Source organism: Nelusetta ayraudi, unplaced genomic scaffold (assembly GCF_046127955.1).
Source record: "Nelusetta ayraudi isolate G7.1 ecotype Tasmania unplaced genomic scaffold, CSIRO-AGI_Nayr_v1 ptg000102l, whole genome shotgun sequence".
Lineage (NCBI taxonomy): Eukaryota > Metazoa > Chordata > Actinopteri > Tetraodontiformes > Monacanthidae > Nelusetta > Nelusetta ayraudi.
The window spans coordinates 664,177-681,210 of record NW_027466152.1 but is presented as its reverse complement, the minus strand read 5'-3'; the positions used below and the strand labels follow the sequence as shown (position 1 = coordinate 681,210).

Here is a 17,034-nt window from a genome sequence, read left to right as displayed (position 1 = left end):
CTAATTGCACTTGCAACTGTTCAGAAATATGATCCACAATCAGTCATTAAAAAAAAAAAAGGATTATAAAACAAAAATGAAGTTAAAAACAACCAACGTTTTTATTATGTAGGCTGCTGCGTCAATCGTAGGAACAAGTCATTCTGAAAAAACTTTGTTTAACGTTAGGTGAAACACAGTTGTTTACTGTGGTTTGGATGCAAGCACACAGCAATACTCCCTCGTCTCCTGTATTTGGGTTTCAGGTGCCGTGGCTCCCATTTCCTCCAGAATCCTGTTGAAAAAGAGTCAGAAACAGGCTTTATTCAGTGTGTGTGTGTGTGTGTGTGTGTGGTTTTGTTTTGTTTTTTACCTTTTCTGGGTGTTGGACAGCAACTTTTCAGCACTTTGAGCGTCTGTCTTCTTGTAGGTCTGGAACATGGACCAGGATTCTATGAAGCCCATCAGTGAACTCACTGGGATTGAAATTGTGGCCTTGATCGCCTGAATCCTGCAGCCGTTTGATAAAGGATGACTAGATAAAGACTCTTGAAGCTCTGTTTTGATGTTTTTGTTCATGTTACAAGTGTCTGACTAATTGTAAGAATATATTTGTGTGTGTGTGTGTGTGTGTCATGTATTACTTTACTTTCATAGTTGTTGTTTTACAGATGTTGTTAATGACAAACCACTTTTAAAAGACTGTGGCTAGTTCTAAAAAAAAACGTGACACTGGCGTGCTCTTTAGGAAAAGTTTGAACTGGTACTTGTAAAAAAAAAAAATGACCTCTCTTTATCCGGGAAAGGAATGAGTGTGTAGATGTCTTCCATGTCACCCTCAGACTGTATGACTCGGCTGTTCATGTGTGGCTTCAGCTGCTCTATCGCCTGGAGAAAAATCACGTGTTGAGGAAGAATTGAATAAAGTTTTGGCTGAACATCATTGGTAGATAGTGGGGAAAATATGGCAGTGTCCAATTCAAACAAAAAACTAACATAGGTAGCTTTTTTTTTCAAGTCCTTATTGGCCTAATCATGATCTAGAATTGATTGACTGTGTCAGTGAATGTGTGTTGCCCACCTCTTCATAGATGTTTGTGAGTTTGTCCCCACAGTTGTGGTAGTGCAGCCTCATTGTGGAGAGCTTAAAGTCCACCAGAGCCATGCAGCCTCCGGGTTTTAGAACTCGGCCGGCTTCAGCCAGGAACTTGGGCTGATCAAACCAGTGGACCGCCGTGGCGACTGTCAGCAGGTCGACGGATCCATCAGGAAGCGGAAGGTCCTCTGCTTTTCCCACCCTGATGGTGTAAGAGACGGCCGTCCAGCAGTGCAAAAACAACTTCTAGGTCTTCGTCATTCATTCATTCATTCACACGCGACTCGTCAAGTTGCCCCCGGTGGCCCCAAGTGGTGCGTCTCTGGTCTCCTTCTCCTGACCATCTAAAGACTTCCTCCTGGTTATATCGTCTGTAAAGGTTACCAACTTCTGTTGCCATGCGGATGACACCCAGCTGCACTTCTCCACTAGAACTAACTCAGCCACCTTCCCACCTACATCACCTCTGTGCTGACAGGAAGTCAACCCCTCCCCAACAGACATCAGAAATGCTATCATCATTCTTTGTGTTCAGAGGACAGTGACTGGCCCCTACCTGTAGGTTAAGTTCGGGTACGCTGCCACAGTTCTGGCTTCCTCCAGCTGGGCCTCGCTGATGTCGAAGCCCACCACCTCCTGGAAGTGCGGTGCCAGCTGGCGGGTGATCTGACCTGTCCCACAACCCAAATCCACAGCCAGAACATGTGGCCGTTCCTTCTGCAGACATTCATAGTACGACAATAGACAGCAGCAGCAGCCTTTACTATTACGTTGTTGCCTGGCGATTTGAGCGTTTCCTTTTTGTGAGAATCTACTGCGCATCAACAATATGTTTGGCTATGACATACTGTACCTTCTTGTCCAGGTATTGAATGATGATGTCCTTCACCTCGCCTGGAGGTGAGTAGCGGTACTTCTGGTAGAGAGCAGCATGGTCCCGTCCCTCAAACAACTGGTGCGTCATGGTCGTTTGTGCTTTAACAGAAACTCCAGCTTCAAAACTAACTTGGACTTCAATACTCCTGCCTGACTCTCCCAGACTGGCCAAATCAAATATTTTTTTTTACTGCTGTGGCTCATTTTTTGTTGTTGTTTGTTCTAGTAAAAAACAGATGTGCCGAAAAATGCTCAAGCATCAATGGAGTAAATCATATATCAATTATAAACAAGTGACTGTAAACATTTATTTAATTTATTTTAAACATCTTAATCAAAATCAGACCTACCGGGCAAGGACTTGAAGACGTCTAGTAAAACAAACAAAAACAAAGTTTGTGTAAAGTTTTAGATTTCAATCTGGAGGTCTTTATCTGGAAAGCAAAACTGTCAAAAGCTCTCACAAGGATCAAAGACTACACGCACAGGCAGAAGGGGGTGAAGTGACACAAGCACATGATTGGCTGACAGGCCATCTGGGGGCAGAGCTAGGGGCAGTAAACACGTGAGAAGAATGCCTGGCCGGTGAGTCCTGGGAAAGCGTCAGACACTCGTGCACGCTGGACTCTTCTGCTGTGCGCTCATGCATGAGCTTTAGAACTCTGTCGTGCAGAGCCTTGACTTTACTATTTGCAAAAGTACAAGGGCCCCTCCCCTTCTCATTTTAGTGAGCTTGCCCCCTATTAGGCAGCAGTCTCTACTGATTGAGCCTCTGATGAATCAGCAATATCATAATTCACCCTCAGAGCAACACAAGGAAACTTGATCATCTTGATCATTGTTTGCACGCACAGCAAACCCCGCGTGTGTGGACAGATAATCTATTGACAACTTAATTCGCTCAATCCCAGAATTTTCAGCTCAGTGATAACCACCCAGGGATCTTATTTCAGTCTTTTTTTTTATTTTTATGATTTTTTTTTTAAATATTTATTTCATCTTCGTTTTTTTTCTGAGTTAGAGGCAGAAACCTGTTACTCAGGAGGTCAAAACCAATTTGTCAGATTAAACATTTCTAGAACTTGTGACCAAACAGCTACCTGTATAACACTGTATAACATCCTGAACAGTTTACTGGCGTGACTTTGTTGATGATTGTTCTTCCTTTTGATCCAGTCTCACCAAGATTTGTGTTAGTGTGTGTGTGTGTGTGTGTGTGTGTGTGTGTGTGTGTGTGTGTGTGTGTGTGTGTGTGTGTTGTGTTGATGCCTGCTGGCCCTCCAAGGTGGCAACGCTCGCATAATTGCTCATCAGGGATGATGAAGATAATGACCTGTTGACCACCTTCAACTAAACGGTTCTCAGTTGTTAGTGTGTTATTGGCGGCAACCCCCCTCCTGGGATGTCATTAGTTTACATCGTCAAAGGTTGCATCAGGGGTCATCGGGTCAAATCACACTCCTCAACTTCAAAATCAAATCTGTTTGTTTTTTTTCCTCTCGCAGCAACAAACAAGTAAGACCTCGTCCCTCTGCTGCACTAATAGCACCTAGTCAAAATGCACTGGGGATGTGAGGCCATTAGCAAAAGGCACTGAGGGACTAATAAGTCATCAGACCATCACTCATGACTTGACCCCTGAGCGAGTCAAACTGTTGCATCAAATGTTTTCTCGAAAATCAGCTTTTGGTTGTGGGAAAAAAAGCTTAAAGCGTATGTTTTAAGAAAATGGAATTTAAAGAAACTGATGATAGTTTAGAATTACCGCCAGATGATGAATTGAAATCTATGTCTTGAATTCTTGAATTAGAAAGAATTCTCAGTGGCAACACTGAGAAATATAAGGAAACTATTAATGAACGGGGCAGTTTGGCACCTTCAGTACAGGAACAATTCTGGAATAAATCAAGATAACTGACGAAAAAAGGTCATCATTTAAATGACTGCACATTCATGTAGACATTGATCTGTAATTTAATTAATTAATAACAAAGCATATTTGTTTTAAATAATCATATAATATCCAATTGTTAATTTGAAATATTGAAAATAACTCGCAAATACTCAACATGTTTCATTCATGTCAGTTCAAATGAACTCAATCTTGGATTTTGACGGAGAAATGAGCAACATCAGCGGGTGCAAAGCAGCACTTTTGGGTGTGACCTGGAACTTTCTCCAACACACTTTAGTTCCTTATCCTTGCTTCGTGCTCTGTGATTGGCCCAGCTGGAGTCCCAGGGCTCTGCTGCCACTCTGTTAAAGAAGGGATTTAAAGCTGAGGAAGGATGCGGGGATTCAGAGGGGGAGGCAGGAGATGCTCGGCTGGTAGGCGGTGATAGGTTGTCAGGTTGTAGCTGCAGGAAGTTGTGTGGTGAAAACTGAGCTAAACTTGTGTGTAGTGCAATGGAAAATGAGTCTCTGGCAGTGATGTTCACTCTCTCTGGGTTCAACTTTACAAACGAGCAAAGGGTGAATCTCTTCATCCTGACCTTGCTGTGGTATCTGATGATCATCCTGGCCAATGGGTTTCTGATCTGTGCCATCGTGGTGGACAGGAACCTCCATGAGCCCATGTACATCTTCCTGTGCAGCCTGTGCGTCAACGCGCTGTACGGAACGGCGGGGTTCTACCCCAAATTCCTCATGGACCTTCTGTCCTCCTCGGTCATCTCCTACGCTGGCTGCATGCTGCAGGGTTTCGTCATCCACTCGTCCACCTGCGGCGACTTCTCCATGCTGGCCCTGATGGCATACGACAGATACGTGGCCATCTGCCGGCCCCTGGCCTACCACTCGGTCATGACCAGGCAGAGGGTGTCGGTCTTTGTGTTCCTCTCCTGGTTCTTCCCCCTGTATTGCATGCTGATGAATTCGGTGACGCTGCTGGGCATCAAGCTGTGTGGCTCGCACATTGGCAAGTTGTACTGCGTCAACTGGATGGTGGTCCAGCTGGCCTGCTCGCCGCCGAGGGCCAACACCGTGGTGGCGTACGTCAACATCCTCCTCTACTTTGGCCACTTTGTCTTCATCTTTTGTTCCTACATGTACCTGGTCAAAACGTGCATTTCATCCAAAGAGGACCAGCGGAAGTTCATGCAGACGTGTCTGCCTCACCTGGTCTCCCTGGTCACCTTCGTCATCACCGTGCTCCTGGACCTAATGTACATGAGGTTTGGCTCGAAGGACGTCTCACAGAATCTCTCCAACTTCATGGCGGTGGAGGTTCTGCTCATCCCCCCGTTTGTCAATCCGCTGGTGTACGGGTTCAAGCTCACCAAAGTGAGACGGAAAGTGCTGAGTTTCATTCACGTCAGGAGAAAAGTGGCGCATGATTCTAAGTGATGAGCGTGAGAGTTGGATTGGGAGCTTTGTGAAGTTTTTGATTGATTGTTTTGACTGTCAGTCAGAATCCTTGTTTCAGTTTCCTTACTTGCCAGAATGTATCTTGATGTTGATCTGAAAGGCTTCACTGCTGCAGCCTCTTCACTCCTACCGGTCTTTTTCCATTTCGTCTTTACTTGAGCCGTGATCACACAATCAAATCCACTTTCTCTCCAAACAGGACTGATGTTGCAGAAGGGAAAAGAAGAATGGCTCTCTTAAATATCACCACTTCCTGATAAAGCTTGTTTTATTGGAAGTTGCTTTTGTTTCATATTTAATGTAATAAAAAGAAGGAAAAAAAAAACATTGACATATTATTAATCTAATTCGAACAACCTTTGTTTCAAAGTTCTATCAAAGTGTAACATCTATCAATGTCTGTAATTATGTATCATCTAAATATTCAATAATACAAACATAACCTTTTTTATTTATATATATTTTTTGGACTGTGATTTCTCAACTTTAGAGCAAGTTAAGTCTACAACAATAGAACCATCTTGTTCTGGTTGTAATCATTGTAGCTGATGTTTGTAAATTGCTCTTGCACATAAATAAAACTGTATTTTCCAAATGCTTTTCCAACAACTTCTTCAAAATAATGTTAGAAAGTGCTCAGCAGAACAAAGATAAGTGTGGATGAAACAAAGTGAGATGTAGAACAACAAAATCCTGGCCGTATAAAGGTGAGATGAGAATTGAAAATACAAATTCAAAGCGAGTACATTTCAAAAGGATACATGTTTTTTTTTTTTAATATATGTAAAAGTAGCCTATAAGAAGTCGTTAAAAAAGAATAATCAAATTGAATTAATTAGTTCTCAATGTAAACTTGTTATATTAATTGCTAAGAGCACCCCTGCAATCCTGAGTTCAGGAAGAAGTGGGTATTAAAAATGGAAATGGATGGTTAAGAGCACCTCCTGCTGGAAAACTCTGAACTGAAAAATCCTTTTTTTTAGTTTTGAAGAGAGCAACCAGAGCGACTTTGAAATCAAAATTCCTAGATTAAAGCCAATATTTATTTTTCTGGGAATGGACTAAAAAAACTCATTGATCTTCAGTTATATCCTCAGAAAAAGAATAAAGTCATAATTGATAATCTGAGTGGGAATAACAATCCTGATCCTTTCAGTGAAAATGTTTTTGCATGGCCTGAACTGCTGTTGACATCAGTGGGTGGATCACCTGACTGCCGTCAGTGATATCCGAAACCTTTAACAATGGAAAGGCCGAGAAGTTCACGGTGACAACCTTTGACCCTGACCTTTCACATTCTGTTCGCAGTTAATGCTACTAGTTTATGCATAAATTAGCAAAACCAAAATTAGTCTTAAGGTGGTGAAACATCTGTGTTTATCTGTAGATTTGTTTCTTTTCTTCTTCTTTTTTTTAACTGGTACAATTTGAATCTACACTTTTAGCAAGATGCCGACGGGATCAGTGCTGTTTGACCCAACAAACAGCCAAAGTTCGTCAGAGAGCGAGGAGGAGAAGGAGAAGCCGCTGTGCCGGCCAGAGAGTGACGAGGATCTCAGCGTGGAATACTGGCACATCCAGAAACTGGTCGATGACCTCAGGGTACAGGAGTTGTCTGGCTTTCTCTTCTGTTGCATTCTTGAAGGACCTTTAAGGGCCACCATTTTGCCCATCATCAGGCCTTTATTTGTCACCCTTAACAGCTTCACACTATTAATCATGCAACAACTCTAGAAAATCCCCCATGTTTACCCCCTTCCAAAATGATTGTTTCTTGTTAGCTTCCTGCTAAAAGTGATGCTTTGGAAGGGGACGATATTAAGATGATTCTACGTGGGCAAAATGAATGTCATAAATGAGGGTCGTCATCAACAGACAGGATGCGTTTGTGCCCTTTGTGACATCACATTGGGCTGATTTTAAAAACAGTTGTTTCAGTACGCGAAAGAAAGAATAGGACAGACTTTTCTCACGTGCTGGTCGTTCGACGAGAGGTTAGAAACACGCATCAATCGTGATTTGTCTCCCCCTGCTGATTAAACTCTGACGTTGCCGTCGTCCTTTGTGCTACCGACTAACTAACTCGGGGCTTTGTGAGTGCAGAAAGGTGACCAGTCGGCCACCGTGCACACTCTGGACACCATGATGGACTTCAATCTGACCCAAGAGATGTGCCTGCTGGCCATCAAGGAGAACGCCGGCCTTGAAATCCTCCTCAACCTGCTGGACACCGTTGAAGTGCAATGCCAAGTGAGTCGTAAACAGCTGAGTAGAAACAACTTCATGTTGATACTTTATTATTTTTTGAAATAATAGTACCAACTTGGTTTGTTTTTCTCTTTTATCAGATCAGATCTCTGAAAATCCTGATCAGAATTAGTCTCAACGGGGAAATCCTCAGAGGAATCGTCAGTAAGCGGGGTCTTCAGAGCATCGTCAAGTTGCTGGACTCGGTCAAAGAGCTCAAGGCTTTGGCGGCTGAGACCATCGCCAACGTGGCCAAGTTCAGGCAAGCCAGGCGGATCATCAGGCAGCACGGCGGCATCGTGAAACTGGTGAGTTTTTTTTGTTCCCTTCCTCCCTCGATAGTTTGTTTGAGTCATTTTTAGTTTTAATAAACCATTGAAAGATAAGCTCATTTCCAGAGGTTCACAGTGACAACCTGGTAAATCAGATCCATAATTCAGAGCAGATCCCTCAGAACTTCCTTCAAGTCCTCCTTAGTATCCTTAGGTCACCCTCAGGCATTTTAAAAATGAAATCAATCTGAAGAATTGGATCACAATTGCAGCGCACGGCCTTTGGCATCAAACGGCTGACCTGCGTGTCTCTCTTGCTCAGGTCCAGGTGCTGCAAGAAATCCCCAACCTGGCCAACCTGACCGCAAAGAAAGGGAAGAACATCGAGGTGGCCCGGTGTGCTCTGCTGGCGCTGAGGAGCTGCTGCAAAGGCACCAAGAACAAGGAGGCCATCTGCAACGCCGGAGGCATCCCCCTGCTGGGCCTCCTGCTCAAGTGTCCCCACCAGAACATGCTCATCACGGCCGTGGACATCCTGCAGGAGTGCGCTTCTGTGGTGAGATGCGTGACTTTGAAGTGACAACCCTGAGTTACGGCCTCGGGCTGCTTTTGCAGAAAACAGGCATTGTACTGAAACAACAACGAGAAGTTTAGAATTTTTACGGGGGAGTTCTCAAAACGTGAAACAGTTTGTTGTTGTTTTTTTTATTTATTTAACCTAGATGCAAAAGCAATGTAATATTTAATTCATTAATTTAAGAGTCCTTTAGACATAAACGTCTGCAGGCCTTTTGTAATCAGCCAGTGTAAGGATAAAATTTAAACAATCACTGAACATAAACAATTTCATATGTGAAAAATAGCAGTTGTTTTTTAAAATCACAAACAAAGGAGGCTGTTAAAACATTTCCTCGGTCACCGTTGACTGGATTGCCGTGTGACCACAGGAGAGCTGCAGGACGTCCATCCAGAAGGACGGCATGATCAAGCTCCTGGTGAAGAACCTCAGCAGCGACAAGGAGGAGCTGCAGATGCACTCTGCCAGCGTCATCTACAAGGTGATTGGCCTCCGTCCCTCCTGCCAGATGTGTTAAAATACATTTTCCAAAGAGACCAAGAGGCTCGTGACTCCCGCTGATGAGTGCGTGTACGTCCTCCTGCTGTCTGGCTCTGCAGTGCGCTGGAGACAAACAGACCTGCGACATCGTGCCCATGTACAACGGCCTCCAGCCTCTGGTCGCCCTGCTGAAGAAGGCCAACAACAAGCAGCTCCTCGTCTCTGTCACCGGGATCATCTGGAAGTGCTCCGCCAAGCTCAGCAACGTGGCTAAGTAGGCTTCTGGTCTTTGACTTCCACACTTTGTTATTTGAATTTTTGCTCACACGCACATGCACGAGGCTGAAGATCCAGAGGTACAGATGCCGGAACAGCTGGAGCAGCCGATGCTTTATTTTTAGAGAGCTTTTCACAGTTTAGATATTTTGGACATGGTGATTAAAGTCCTTCCGTCTTGTCCGTCCTCCACGGGAAGGTTCCAGGAGTACGGAGCCTTGGATACCCTGGTGGGCCTGCTGAACAACCAGCCGGTGGATGTGCTGGTCAATGTGGTGGGAGCTCTGGGAGAGTTTGCCCAGATTCCTGCCAACAAGGCCAACATCCACCGGTGCGGCGGCATCAAGGTGCTCATAAAGCTGCTCCGCAGCACCAACCAGGCATGTGGCATTTTTCTGCAGCTACGTCGAGACTCTTTTCATCCTTTAAATACTCTCTCACCCTCCACCCCCTCCCTCCCTTCCCCTCCCTGCCAGTACATTCATAAATGTTTTCTTTTATTGCTTGGGTTTCGCCAGGCGCTGCTCATTAATGTCACCACGGCGGTGGGGAGCTGCGCCATGGATATGACCAACATGGCGTAAGTATCTTGTCTCTTGCACGTTATCTAACCAGCTGGCATGCGGTGGCCTTCGCAGGAAGGGGAAAAAAAAAAAGAATAAGGAAAAGGGTTTGTTTTGTTTTTCTTGTAATGCATCCCAGCATTTGCTGACTGGCCTGCACACAGTCACCGCGACGTCGCCTTGTGTTCTGAGAAGACACTGGCACCAGTTCTGTGATCCAAACACGCCACCATTTAACCAACAGTGCCTGAGGAAACTCGGTGACCTTTGGATTTGTCACCATGTCAACAGTTTCCTCCACCATCCGGCAGCTCAGACGCTCCTTTTAGAAGCATTTAGATGTTAGATGTTTTTACTTTACTTGTTGTGTTTAAAACGCCATTCAGCCGTCTGGATTTTGGTATTCATTGTCTACACATTTGACTTGAGGTAGAAGCATCACACATTTAAATTTTTGCTTTTTGATCTGTTCCCTCACAGAGTCATTGACAAGCTGGAAGGAATCCGCCTGCTGTGGTCCTTGCTGAAAAACCCCAGTGAGGAGGTGCAGGCCAGTGCTGCATGGGCCCTCTGTCCATGCATTCAGCGAGCAAAGGTAGAGTATCAAGACATGTCACCACCAGGTCATATCCTGCAGCCACAGTCCAATTACAAATTCAAGGTTAACCGCTTCTCACGTGCATGGAGAAATCTGTGCAAACACACAGCCCGCCTGTCTTTGCAACATTCCTCACCTCTTGTTTTGTGGACAGTAACTGGTTTTGGTCATCGCAGGACGCTGGTGAAACAGTGCGATCCCTCATCGGCGAACTGGGGCTGATTCTCAACTTGCTCAAGTCGACAAACAACGAGTTGCTGGCGAGCGTTTGTGCCGTCATCACCAAAATAGCGAAAGACAAGATGAACCTGCAGATTCTCACCGAGCTGGGCATCGTTCCATTGCTGGCTAACATCACTAACACGGTGAGTGCACCTGGTTAATGCAGTGAAAATAATAGAGTGAAGGAACTTTCGGTCAGTGAGTGAAGAAGAAAAGTCACAGACTCTGGGAAGAGCCATTTGTGGATTTGTGGTCAAACTCGGAGATTCTGTCGGCATCAGCAGCATCCTGTCGTCGTTCTCTCCGCTCTCAGACTGACGAGAGGCTCCGCCGCTACCTGTCCGAGGCCATCGGCCTCTGCTCCATGTGTCGCTGCAACAGGGCGTCCTTTGGTGATTCTGGTGCCGTGGCCCCGCTCGTGCGCTACCTCAAGTCCAAAGACGAAGCGGTCCATCAGAGGACGGCCATGGCCCTCTATCAGCTGTCCAGGAACCCCAACAACATCATCACCATGCACGCAAAAGGAGCAGTCAAGGTCAGTCGCAATGTAAAGGGCAAGTTCTGAATTTTGAGAGAAATCAGTTTTGGACTTTTCAGACTCATATCATAATATTGAGGATTATTTAAAACAATGTGTAAAAAGTCTGTAATAAACAGCTTCTCAAAGCTTTTAGAAAGGCGGCCGTTACTTACGGCCTAAAGTGGCTGTGGCTGATTTTTTTCTCTCAAGTCATTTGCGATTCTTCAAACGTGTTTCTGCCTTTAATTGGTGACCCTTGACCCTGTCCCTGCAGCCCCTCGTCCTCCTCAACGGCTCCGATGACGAGATGATCCAGGCTTACGCGGCATGCTGCATACGCAACATCCGATTCGTGGCTCAGGCTAATAGGGATGAAAGACTGTATATTTAATTGACTCATGGTGATTAAAATGTCGGTGAAGCACAAGTGTGTGTGTGTGTGTCTTGGGGGGGGGGGGGGGGGGGATACACTGTTGAACATGATGTTTTGCAATCTTTAATAAATTTTTCCAGCAAAGGTGTTTTTGTAAGTCATTAAATTGAGTTTGCAAAGAAGGGCTCGTCTACCTTCTGCCTCCCCTCAAAGCAATTCTGAGAAGATGTGAGGGAGCGGGACGTCAGTGAAATGATGTTTTATCTATCTATCTATCTATCTATCTATCTATCTATCTATCTATCTATCTATCTATCTATCGTGAGTCGTGACGACGACGACGCTCAAAGAGATTTGGGTCGAGCTCCCTGCGCTGACACCACCGCGCCACAGGGTGGCAGTAAGGCGCCCCCCTCAGCCCCGGCGACAAACAAGAAGCCGTGCCGAAGAAGAGGATGGCCGACAGGAGACTGTGTACACTGCAGTACATGCTACCGTGCGACCAACCGCGGCTCTCAGCGTGGCTCCGTCTTTCTCCCAAAGCCAACAGCAGCAGCGGCGGCAGCAGCAGCAGCGGTGACACGGAGGACATTTGGCTGCTGGACTGAAGTGGCCGACACGATCCGCGTCCCTGGAGCTGCGGGAACTTTTACCCCCCAACCGTGAGTAGCTCGCTGGCGTTTTACTGTGGCTGCTGGGGCTGCGGAGGATGCGAGAGCGCCGGGGAGGCTTATTAAGATTCGGGGCTTCGGCTGTGTTTATGTAATATTAGAGAGGTAATCCTCCGGAGCGGCGCAGGCACGGCCACTGCTCGGCCAAAAAAATAAAAAAAAAAATAATAATAATAATAATAAAAAAAAAAATCATGACATTGGCCCCCCTTTTTGTGTGTGTGTGTGTGTACGTGCGTTGTGGTTTACAAACACGAGGAGGTGGAAAATGCGCCTTGTTCGCCTTCTTGTGCGCGTTGCGAGATGACAGTGTGCAGTGCGACAGCGAGATTTATGGCTGTCATCGTTACACCAGCTCCGAGCCTTCGGCGGTGGCTGCGAAGGTTCTCCCCGAGGAGCCGCATCATGCTCGGGTCACGGACCAGCAGCCGCGTTGGGATGTCTGCCGCCGCCGCCGCTGCTGCTGCTGCTGCTGCTGCCGCCGCTGCAGCAATTTCAAGTCTGTGCCGTCTTTGTGTGTGTGTGTGTGTGTGTGTGTGTGTGTGTGTGTGTGTGTGTGTGTGTGTGTAGAGGGTTTGATAGCCAAGCAGGCTGCGCGTTTACAACAGATGGATGCGCGTTTGTGTTGGAGACCGCCGCCGTGTGTGAAAGTAGGTCCTGGCTGAAAGTGTCATTCAGGAGCGGGTTTATTTATTTATTTATTTATTTATTTAATTTGGCGTAAAGAGGAGCAGTTTAAGATTCATAAGAGCTGCTCGACTCATTGCACGCAGCAGTTCCCGAGAGGCGACAGGAAAGTTCCCAGCACCTGAACGCAACAGGACACGTGTGGTGGGAAAGCGAGCAGCTTTGACTTTGACAGATGTTTTATTTATTTATTACATGGTCTCTTATGGGGGTTTTGGGTGCTCAAGGTGGTGCCACCAGTCTTCCCAGAAGTGGCGTTTGACCTCTGGATCATTTTACAGTACGTAGCGTTAATTCCTATTTTCATAGATAATCAGTCATGATGTATTGTGGCGTTAACGCACCGCCGTCCTCAGCAGCAGTGGATAGACTTGGCTTTGTGTGTGAAGAATTTCTTCGTCTAAGAAAAGTGAAGATGCTTGAAAAAAGTTCTTATTGAACCAGCAATTCCAAGTATCCAACATGAGTTATTTGGTTAATTGTAGTTTTTCAAGTGCACGCGCACTAACAGCAACATTCTCTTTCCCTGAAACAAAATGCAGTGCAAATAACCATTTCACGAAAAGAGCTGAAACATCATAAAAATAGAGTAAAATTAGGCCAAAACAATTTCAGATAGCTTGAACACACACACACACACACACACACACACACACACACACACACACACACACACGACGGGAGTGGAGCTGTCCCTCGGAACACGCAGTCACACACACAACCTTGCCTCTGGTGTTTGTCTTGAACGGACACCCTCCTGTCTGCACCGGTAGAAAGTACATCTGACTTCACTTTAGAGCTCCAAGGAAATTATTTATCTTGGAAATGTTTGACTATTTATCACAGTTTGTTGTGATTTATTTGACGCTTTTTTTTTTCTTCCAACCAGTCTAAGTGCCATTTGGGCATTAGCACTGCTGCGTGATGCGTTTAACATTTGCTCTTCAGTCTCACTTGACGGAAGAGCATGTCTTTGGAGCCATCGTAGTCGTAAAAGAAAGTTCCCTCTTTAAAGTCGTGATTTTCAATGACTTCTACTCCAGAAGACTGAGAAACACTCACATTTTCCCCCTTTATTAAGAGCAGGCAGAACTTATTCAATTCCCCTGCAGCTTCCACAGGAGGCTTTGCTTTTTTTTTTTTTTTTTTTTATAAATAGTTTTTGCAAAATTGTAATTGAATGCTTTTTTTTTTTTTAAATGAATTTGAGTCAGTCATTTCAGCTCTACACACAACACATGTTCTCGTTGTTTGACCTTTGGAGATTAGTCGGGAGAAGTGCACTCATGGTCGAAAATGCCTGAGATCTGTGGTGCAGTTCACTGGAGGGTTGAGGAAATGCAATCAAACTCAAGTTCTGCTGCTGCAGCTGCTGCAGCTGCACCTGCTGCGTCCGCTCCGTCAAAGTGCTGCAGTCCGCGCTGCTGCATTTGCTGAGGTAACAAGTCGGCAAAGTGCAGAGAAAAAAAAGGCTCAGACGAGGCAGCTGAAGTGAGATACGCCAAAAAAAATTTTTTATGTGCGCTTGTGTGTGTGTAAGCAAACTTTGCTTGGCTCTGCTGCATTGTGCCGCCTCAGGAGAGCTGAGCCCGCATGTCAGTGGAGTCATGCAGCGGCAGCTTGGTGTTGCTACGGCACTGACAGCAGGAGGAAGAGGGAACCCCCCCCTCCCCCTCCTCCTCTCTGACGCTCCTGAAACGCATGATTGGAGAGACGGCAACTAACATTAGCCAACAGTCATCTTCTTGAAAGATTTAGCGTGGACTGCAGGAAGTCCCCCATCGAGGGAGAACCGCCGGGCAGCTTTTTGCGTGTTTGCACACCTTCAGCAGGCAGATATCGGATCAAAGTGATGCCCTGGTCAGTGGAGTGTCGAGAGCTCAGAGTCAACGGCCTAAAATAGCTGCAACAGCAACAGCGTTGCAGTCTGCCGTGGGGAAAGAAATAAAAGATGCATGACGCGTGGCAGCGTGTTGTTCTCATGTTGGATCTCTTGAATGGAACTCTGGCAAATATGCATTACGTGCAGTGTGACAATTCACTGTTTCTCTTTGAACGTTCTGTTACCCTCCCCTCTGGCACGTTTGACGCTCGCTATGAAGTGAACCAAAGTGGCATGGGTCAGTTCTGGCGACGTTCTCTGAAGGGGTGAAGCTTTGCACCGGCAGCGTTCTGAAACCTTCTCCCTTTGGGCCCCAACGTTGCAAAGCAATGCAAAAGACGCAGCGACCGCACACTTTGTGTGTGTGGCGGCTAAATTCTGCTGTTGAGCACGACGGCTCGCTCCACCTCCTCGCCCTCCTTATCGGTGGCGGCCACTGTCGGCCACTCTCGTCCTTTGTCCGGCCCTTCCTGCAAACACGGCGGCACGTCCTGTTTTCCTTTCTGCTGCTGGTTTCTGTGCCGCTAAATGGGACCCGGGGTTTCAGGCCGTTGCGTCAACCGCTCATTTGCTCGCTCGCTGCTCGGCGACTCACGGCGCTTTTTTTTTTTTTTTTTTTTTTTCTTCATTATCATTATTGGTATTTTAACTTTTCTCCGGCATTAAAATGTGAGGAAAGTTGAGCTTCACCGCCAGCTGCAGCGTCCTGCAGGTCTGTCGGCGACACCCAAACAAACAGGAGGAATTGTTCTGTTTTTCTTTTCTTCACAACACAACATCTGCCGCTGAATGTCGCCACTTAATTCTGCTCGTGTGTTTTGTGGCCTTGTGTCGCTGTGAAAAGCAGCGGGAAGCCGCCGATTGACTGACAGCTGCTCCTCACTGAAGCCGTCGCAGGATGTCGCCTTCTTAGACACATTGAGAGAGAAGTCGACCAATTTCTTTTTTTTGTTTGTTTTGTTTTTTTTGTCCCCTTTGGTGCCAGTGATTTCTCATTCATTCTCACTACCCATTCTAGCATAGATCGTTGTTTTTTTTGTTTTTTTTTGTTTTTTTTTGCAAAGAAGGAGAAGAATGGCGCTATTACAGTTATTGACTTCACCGCGTGAAGCAAACATACGCGTCAAGAACCCCTCGAGTGGCTTGTTCACTTGTTCACTGTGTGTTGGTGTGGAAACTGGCCAATAGTGGAGACACAAGTTGTGTTGAAAGGTTTGAAATTCTGGTCGGGTAAAACAGTGAAGCCATCGTCATCATCATCCATCATCTGAAAGAGGCCGACTAGGAAAATTTCATTGATTGTTGGCAGTTTTTTTTTTCTCTCTTGTTGTTGTGTTTGGATTGACGTTGTGCGTCGCTGATGACTTTGCTCGCGTGTGATCACAACAACGGGGTCACAGATGCTGCCAAATGCTCAACTGCCATGAACTCGCCCTCCAGTCCGAATTAGGACGCTGATTGATTCTGAATTTATTTTGCATGAGCGACCAGTTCTGCTTAATTAGTGGGTCTGTGTAAAACACACTGCAGTGCAGATACAGGACATATATAATGTTTACACGTTGTATTTTTCTCCCCCCGGGCTGCTGCCCTGTTATCAGGACCCCCAGTTTGAAGTCGATATTTGACATAAATCATATTGACCTTGTTGTTGGAATGACGTGATGATGTCGTGGCAGGTTCCCTTTGTTTTTTTCCCCCATATTTGATAGTGCAGCGTGAATTAATGCAATAAATAACTAGAGAATTGATGCGTTCAAATGCATTCTCTATTTCCGAGCCGCTGAAGGTCAGTCAAATTAAATCAAAGAACATCATGTCTTTGAATGCTTTTCAAAGGAAATCCTTTGAATGCTTTTTTTTTTTTTTTTTACACCTTTGCAGTCAGACTGGCCTCTTTAAAGCAAGCGCTGTTTTCTGAGATCACAGCAAAGTGCTTGAAGTACTTTGCAAATCCTTTTTCCCACAATGTTTTCCTGGCTTGTTTTCTTTCTGATATGGAGCAGAGGGGTTCCCTGTGTCGTGTTTTCCAGCCGAGGGTCGACTGCCAATTGCAGAAGGGCGTGAGTTTTTTTTTTTTTTTTTTTTTTTGCTGAATGGCGGCGCAGAGACATTGCGCACTAGCCCGAGGGGGAGGGGCCTCATCCGTTCCGCCACATCACTCCCGTCAGCTTGCAGGGAGGCGGCGGGTTCACGGTGTCGCAGGTCGCAGCTGCTGACTCCAAACGGAGGCTCGTCCAGGAGCAGCGGGTCGATGCTGATGTCTGCAGCTTCCACAGTCATATGTTCCATTTTCAATCCTCGTCTCCTTCTCGCCGGTCAGCCCTGGCGAGGAGGCCGATCGCAACT

At 45.9% G+C, this 17,034-nt stretch overlaps 4 protein-coding genes across 9 annotated transcripts in view; 3 read left to right on the top strand and 1 right to left on the bottom strand.

The window, feature by feature from the left end:
• Positions 1-78: 78 nt before the first annotated feature.
• Positions 79-2,451, bottom strand: LOC142903072 (putative methyltransferase DDB_G0268948). 4 transcript variants are annotated; one of them, XM_076048515.1, is made up of 7 exons: positions 2,302-2,451; positions 1,929-2,050; positions 1,632-1,792; positions 1,061-1,277; positions 767-867; positions 353-490; positions 79-274 (listed from the first exon to the last, which is right to left on the bottom strand). In XM_076048515.1, the coding sequence occupies exons 2-7, from the start codon at positions 2,037-2,039 to the stop codon at positions 184-186; spliced, it is 819 nt and encodes a 272-aa protein (XP_075904630.1). In that variant the 5' UTR covers positions 2,040-2,050; positions 2,302-2,451; the 3' UTR covers positions 79-183. The 4 variants fall into 4 exon arrangements, with proteins under 4 accessions (XP_075904630.1, XP_075904632.1, XP_075904633.1 ...); XM_076048517.1 differs by having other exon boundaries at positions 1,632-1,789; XM_076048518.1 differs by having other exon boundaries at positions 1,632-1,789; positions 1,929-2,045; positions 2,302-2,449.
• A 1,254-nt stretch (positions 2,452-3,705) lies between these two features.
• Positions 3,706-5,963, top strand: LOC142903053 (olfactory receptor 51E1-like). Its single transcript, XM_076048490.1, has one exon. The coding sequence runs from the start codon at positions 4,358-4,360 to the stop codon at positions 5,294-5,296; it is 939 nt and encodes a 312-aa protein (XP_075904605.1). The 5' UTR covers positions 3,706-4,357; the 3' UTR covers positions 5,297-5,963.
• A 463-nt stretch (positions 5,964-6,426) lies between these two features.
• On the top strand, positions 6,427-11,549 carry LOC142903046 (outer dynein arm-docking complex subunit 2-like). Its single transcript, XM_076048480.1, has 13 exons — positions 6,427-6,584; positions 6,763-6,919; positions 7,421-7,567; positions 7,666-7,872; positions 8,159-8,392; positions 8,784-8,894; positions 9,013-9,167; positions 9,369-9,549; positions 9,688-9,749; positions 10,213-10,327; positions 10,507-10,695; positions 10,866-11,087; positions 11,347-11,549. The coding sequence occupies exons 1-13, from the start codon at positions 6,562-6,564 to the stop codon at positions 11,461-11,463; spliced, it is 1,920 nt and encodes a 639-aa protein (XP_075904595.1). The 5' UTR covers positions 6,427-6,561; the 3' UTR covers positions 11,464-11,549.
• A 342-nt stretch (positions 11,550-11,891) lies between these two features.
• The window catches only part of adarb1b (adenosine deaminase RNA specific B1b), a 69,611-nt gene continuing 64,468 nt past the window's right edge, over positions 11,892-17,034 (top strand). For all 3 annotated transcript variants that reach the window (XM_076048473.1, XM_076048472.1, XM_076048471.1), the window contains exon 1: positions 11,892-12,107. The gene's annotated coding sequence lies outside the window, so the exon portion shown is untranslated. The remainder of the gene's footprint in view (positions 12,108-17,034) is intronic.